The sequence below is a fragment of the Cajanus cajan genome, chromosome 11 (assembly GCF_000230855.2).
Source record: "Cajanus cajan strain Asha chromosome 11, NIPB_CcT2T_4, whole genome shotgun sequence".
Classification (NCBI taxonomy): domain Eukaryota; kingdom Viridiplantae; phylum Streptophyta; class Magnoliopsida; order Fabales; family Fabaceae; genus Cajanus; species Cajanus cajan.
In genome coordinates, this window is record NC_138527.1 from 36,884,797 (window position 1) to 36,891,246 (window position 6,450).

At 28.5% G+C, this 6,450-nt stretch overlaps 1 protein-coding gene across 1 annotated transcript; it reads left to right on the forward strand.

The window, feature by feature from the left end:
- Nucleotides 1-4,533: 4,533 nt before the first annotated feature.
- On the forward strand, nucleotides 4,534-6,007 carry LOC109800480 (bZIP transcription factor 27). The gene is made up of 3 exons (XM_083067501.1): nucleotides 4,534-5,514; nucleotides 5,708-5,785; nucleotides 5,936-6,007. The coding sequence occupies exons 1-3, from the start codon at nucleotides 5,203-5,205 to the stop codon at nucleotides 6,005-6,007; spliced, it is 462 nt and encodes a 153-aa protein (XP_082923627.1). The 5' UTR covers nucleotides 4,534-5,202.
- The last annotated feature ends 443 nt before the right edge of the window (nucleotides 6,008-6,450 follow it).

The following is a 6,450-nucleotide window of genomic DNA, read 5'->3' on the forward strand; positions in this document are numbered from 1 at the left end:
AATCTAACGGTTGGATTTACAAACTTCACATTTAATATAAAGTTATTGAACGGTGTAACACTTAGTTAAAGTTACACCGGTGTCGTTTGAACCCTTCTATATATATATATATATATATATATATATATTCAAACTGTCCCAATATATAATTCAATATTCAATACAATGATTATACATTAATTATGTAACCATTGTATTTAGTCTCAAATGAGAAACCAAGGTTGACTCACAATATAATTAATCAATATTCTAATAATTATAATAAAATACTTTGAGATAACTAAGTATATAAAATCAACAATATAATATATAATTGTAATTAAACATATCAAGCAACAAAAATTAAATAAGTAATAAGTAAAATATTTATTTAATTATTACTAAATTAATTGAAGTCAAATTTGTAATTTAAATTTATAACACTGTCTAATAATTTAATTATTTTAAAATTGTCGAACAATTAGTATATTTTAATACACCTGTCATTCACTAAGTAATATTTTTCAATTTCTTTAATTTTTTGAAAATAAATATACTAAATATAATAGAGGCTAAACAAGAGGTTTGTTTGAGTCTATAAATCAACTAAACTAAATAAGCATCGAAACCTCAAACCCACACTAAACTAGCACCAAGTACCAAAATATGCACTTAAACCAACTCAAAAACATGAAAATAAACCAGCAACCAATAATCAACACCCCAATCTCCTCATTGAATTTATGAAAACTTAGCATGCGACACAAAAAAACTCAAACAAGGAATATCACTAACATCATCTCAACAACACCATAACACCATACATAAAATGCATGAAAAAAGATAAGAAAATGAGAATTAACCTGGGAGCACAAGAACGAACAAACGATTGTGAGAACAAAAATGAAAAGGAGAAGAATAAGAGAACAAACAAAGGATTTTGCTGAAAAACCACCTCAATAATATACAAACACTTATTGTCGAAATCATCTTTGTTACCTTAACAAAGAAGAAGATAAAACAATAGAACACAAACTAAGTTCGCGCTTCCCGTGTAAGTAATATGCCAATACTCTGATAAAATGTTTCGATATATTTACAAATATATTACTGTATCATTTTTGTGTTGTGTGGATAAAGCCGACATAAAAAAATGCATTAGAAAATTTTATTTTTTCACTAATAATTATAACAATAATTAATTATTTAAAATATATATATGTGTGGATAGTTTTCTTGACTATACATGAATCTAAAACAAAAAAGAAATCACTCTAGGCAGTTTTGAACCAAGGATTGTGAAACCAAATACACTTCATATTAATTAGCTGCACCAGGCATATAGTACGGATACTTCATTTAGGCTGACCCACCATAATAAATTAAAGAAAAATAAAAATTACAAAAATAAATTAATAAAAAAATATGTTGACATTTTTTTGTTGTTTTCTCTCTCCTGCGTGTTTCACGTGCATGAGCCCTATACATAAAAGCGTCATTGTAAGTAACATTTTTTAGAAATCGTCCGCTTCTTTGAAGCTTTCTTCTTTTTTTCAAATGTGACGTGTCTAAAATTATTTAGTTTGATAAATAAATTTTTTATTAATTTGTTTTTGTAATTTTTAATTTTCTTTAATTTATTATGGTAGATCAGCCCTTCATTTAGGTAATTAATAATTTATCATAGTATTCTTAATTAATTTTTCAAATAAAAGCTACTGAGAAATTTGTTAATTATCAATTATTCAAATGAAAAGAAGATATACGATGAAAAATTTCATCAGCTCTATTGCTATTTCTTTAATTATGGGAAGCAATAATGTATGATAAAACCCAGTCCTAAATAACAAACAATGTTTTAGGAAAATTAGATAATTCGCAACTGTTATCAAATGCCTTTCAAAGTTCATGAACTTCACACAATTAAGTAAATAATGAAATCATAGTAATGAATCTAAATTAAAAACAAAAAAAAACAACTTACATGTTATTTTTTTAAGTAAATAAATACCAAATTTTTTCTTCTAAATATCACGGTTCTATAACAGTACACTATTTTGTCGGTAGAATGATCGAGTTTCTTCTTCTTTATGAAAAATAACAAGATAAGCACAGTAATTCAACATTTAATTAGTTGAATTAAAGTGAAAGTGAATAATTTTTCCATAAATGAAAAAAATTGTTGAATATGGGCTAGCATTGACGATGGTCTAGTTTATTTGCACGATGAAAAAGGACTGAGTGAAGTAAAGGAAATGACAACGAAGGGGAATAAGGAAAATAAGACTAGTTTTTATTAGTTCATCAAATAAATTATCAAAAGACCAATAAAAATCCATTGTAATTTAAACAAATTGTCTAATAATTGTGGCCTTCCACAAAATGCCCTTTGTAACTGTGCAAAGTCATGTCGGATATATATATTTTGAATACATTCAAGATTTGCATGCAAAAATAAGAATTGATAAAAAAAAGTTAATCTTTATTGCTTCTGTTAGAAATAGAAAGAAAATGATAATTCACATTCTGGATTTAGTTTCAAAGCACACAATCATTCCTAACAAGTACAGTAGGAGTGAGATCCATAACAAGTATAGTAAGAGTGATAAACTTAAATTGTTGGTTAAACAAAATAAAAAGATAATTAGATACAGAGTTAAAGTTAATTTTTTAAAGGGATTATTTGATTTTTAAAAATTAAAATATTTAAAAGATTATTTTTTTATCCTTATTAAATATATTCTTATTTTCAATTTTTTTTATTACAACTTATGAACTTTGTTTATTTATTATTATTATTATTACGATGATGGTTATTTTGATGAATTATGGGGGAAGACTGAAGAGATGGTTTGTTTTGCTAATCAATTATTAGAGGAGATGGGTCATGGTTTAATCGATTATGGGTAATGCGTAAAAAAACAACAATAGTAACAATAGATTATGCATCTGTTTGTTTAATTTGTTTTTATAAAAGTATTTTTTAATAAAATAATCACTTATATTTACTTTTTGATTATTTATATGAACTTCTTTTTATGAAAATGAGCAATCATCTGTTTTTCTTAAGAAATAATTCCTATATATTTTTTTAAATAATTGTTTATTTAAAGATATTTATTTAAAAATATTTATTTTTAAATTTAAACAAACATAATATATAATAATAATAATAATAATAATAATCATAATTATTATTATTATTATTATTATGTTATTTAATTATGTGTAAATGGGAGAGATGGTAAAAGGTTTAAAACAAACAAACTTTTGCACATGTCTTCAAATATCAATATTCTGTTTTTGGAGTCCACACTAATTCCCCACACTTCCACCACACACCAAATAACCAAACTTCCACAGCACCATATTGTGTCAAAGATTAATTCATGTTCAACATCTTCAATAGAGTGGCGAATTAACTGGTATATTTTAAGCACCTTTATCCAATAAAATGTAGAATGACCTTTATAACCTTTATCCAATTTTTTTTTTGACTCGCCTTTATCTTTGGACACTCATTAAGCTAAATAGCTAAAGATTTTTTTCTACCGCAACAAACAAATTTTGAAACTCTTAATAATTTGAATTAAGGACTTAACTCATCTTTACAAAAATAATTTATAAGATAATGATTGTTCTTTCCTTATTTATATATATATATATATTGTGATTTTATTTTTAGTTGATGTGAACAAGCCTCCAACAATATTCATTATAATAAGTTCCAATCATCTAATTGGTAATGTTAATTAAGTGTATTTTTTACCATAACGCTCTAAGACCAGGGTAGAATATCATTAAGATCTTTCTACATAGATTCACACTACGTCTTTGAGAAACTATATGCGTGAATGCATAACCTCATACAATATTATCAAAGATAACAAATAATAAAAATGTACAAATTATACATATAATTAATTGCCAAATTAATCTAACTTTAATATTTGCACTGAAAGCAAAATGTTGATTCATAGCTATTTTATCATTTAATTAAAATTAACTACTACAATTAGAGACGATAATGTAGATTGAATTCAGTGGGTCAACCTACCAATCCACCTATTTTTGGTGGGTTGTATTGGATAAGTAAACCTACCAATTCGTCCAATTTATCGTGCTTAATCCATCAATTCAGCAGGTTAATCTATCAATCTAATTTTTATTGTTTCAGATAAATCTGGTGGATTTATGTTTGATCGATGTTTTTTTTTATTATATAATTTAACTTGTTTTTTGAAGTTATTGTTCTTATTTTATATGAAATAAAAGTATATTATGAGTTGAATTACATTTTCTAACTCATTTTCTTTGTTGGGTCAACTCCCTCCTCATTTTCTTTTGGTGAGTCAACCCGCTTGACCCAACCCCGCTTTAGACATGTTAACCCACTTTACTATCCTTTACTACTATTTTAATTCTAAATATAAGTAAAAAAAATTGATTTATATTAATTAAAAAAGTTAGTTTACATAATTTATTTTGCTAATTTTAACTAAAAAATAATTTATTTTCCTAAATTTATTTTCTTTAAAACTTAATATCAAGAGTAAAAAAAACAAAAAAATATAATTTTAATTAAATAAAAAAGTTTAAAATAATATCTTTAAATAGAATAAAAATAATTAGAATTTATTTATATTCAAGATAAACAAACATAGTATATTTATTTTTTCATAAAAGAACGAAGTAATTTTTCTATCCATTAAAATTTTAACAACAATACTAAATATTCAAACTTAAAACTTAGTATATGTTACTCCCATGATCAACTATTAGGGGTGTATTTAATTATCCATTGAAATGAGTGTTTTTATTTTTCAATGCATAAAATAAAAAAATAATTAAACTAAGACTTTAAAATTGAAGCGAGTTAAATTGAATTGTTTTATCTAAACAAACATACACTAAACACAGCAAGTGATTTGTGGGTGGTTGTAAAGAAAAAAGAGTATTTAAGAAGTAGTAAACGTGTCGTTTCATGAAATGAGGGAAAATAGAGTTTGGTGTATAGAATTGAAGTGGGGGTTAGGGTTTGTGGCAGGCGCGTGTCACATGTGGAGAGTCAGACATGACTAGTCACGTACACAAGGTACACAGAGGAGTGAGGTGCAAGCTAGCATCAAATGTGAAGTGTGAAGTGTGAAGTGTGAAACTACTGACTCACACACTCACTCTCTTTCTCCCTCCTTCACAGTTCACCCCCAAATAGTAACTACCATGGAAGAGGTGTGGAAAGACATAAACCTGGCCACCTTAAACGAGCAAGGGTCTCGGCCCACCACCACCCACCCCACCCTCATGTTCCAAGACTTTCTCGCCAGACCCCTCATAGACCCACCCAACACTAACACCATACTCTCCTCTGCTCCCTCCCAATTACAAACTCCTCCTCTCGTCACCGCTCTCAGCCTCAGCTCTCGCCCCCACTTCCACCCACCCCAATGCACCCTCGCCGACCGAAGGAACAACCGCATGATCAAGAATCGTGAGTCCGCTGCACGATCGCGTGCTAGAAAACAGGAATTTCTCGCTTCCTTTTCCTTTCATCTTACTTTCCTTCCTACGTCTTCTCAATTGCACTCCCAACACACACAAAAATATTATTCATCATTGTTGACAACATGTATATAACTGGCTTATATTACTCAATACTCATGTTCATGACTTTATCGTTTTAAAAAATAAGTTTACTTAACATGTCTCTCTTTTTTGGTTCCTTCAGGCTTACACGAATGAGCTGGAGCTTGAGATTGCGCAATTAAAGGAAGAGAATGCGAGGCTCAGAAGGCAGCATCAACAGGTGTGGCTATATATGGTTAGAGAAATTTGTATTTCTTAGTAGTAGTTGCTGCATTGCATTGCATATTTATAGGTATATACGGTTTGAAATTGTAGTAGTAGAAGGTGTGACTGGTTTAGGGGATTGTCCCTATGTGATTGGTGATTGCAGTTAAGTGAAGTTGCAGCGAGTGAGCAAAAGAAGAAGGGTACCCTATATCGAGCATCTACGGCTCCATTTTGAGGAGTCTCACATGCCCCCTCAATCTCCGGTTTACCCTTTTTGAGGGATGATGATGTAATGGATTTTGGTGCATTTCTGGATTTGTGGCCGTGACACTTGCACGATTGAATATTTCTTTCCTATATAGACGTTACTATTAAGGAATGTATGAGAGAAGAATGTGCTTTTGCCTTCCCTGCCGGCACCTCAACCAGAAACTTATTTTGATAAGGCTCTTTTTATGGTATTCCACTTCTAACTAGTTTTGAGTTTTTCTTTATCACTTCACTTTCTTCTTGCGGAAAGTAACATAATGCTCAACTATCTATTTATACCATAGCATATCTTTTTATTTTCTATTATTCATTTACCCTAGCATATGTAAGATTACTTTAGATATATGTTTTGATTATGAGTAATGATATGTAAATATCATTTCACTTTTAATATTCTATTAATATATG

Excerpts from the sequence above, each read along its gene's own strand:
- LOC109800480 (XM_083067501.1), top strand. The coding sequence starts at position 5,203 with ATGGAAGAGGTGTGGAAAGACATAAACCTGGCCACCTTAAACGAGCAA. Across the intron at positions 5,515-5,707 it reads CTAGAAAACAGGAATTTCTC|GCTTACACGAATGAGCTGGA; the intron begins GCTTCCTTTTCC and ends TGGTTCCTTCAG. Across the intron at positions 5,786-5,935 it reads TCAGAAGGCAGCATCAACAG|TTAAGTGAAGTTGCAGCGAG; the intron begins GTGTGGCTATAT and ends TGGTGATTGCAG.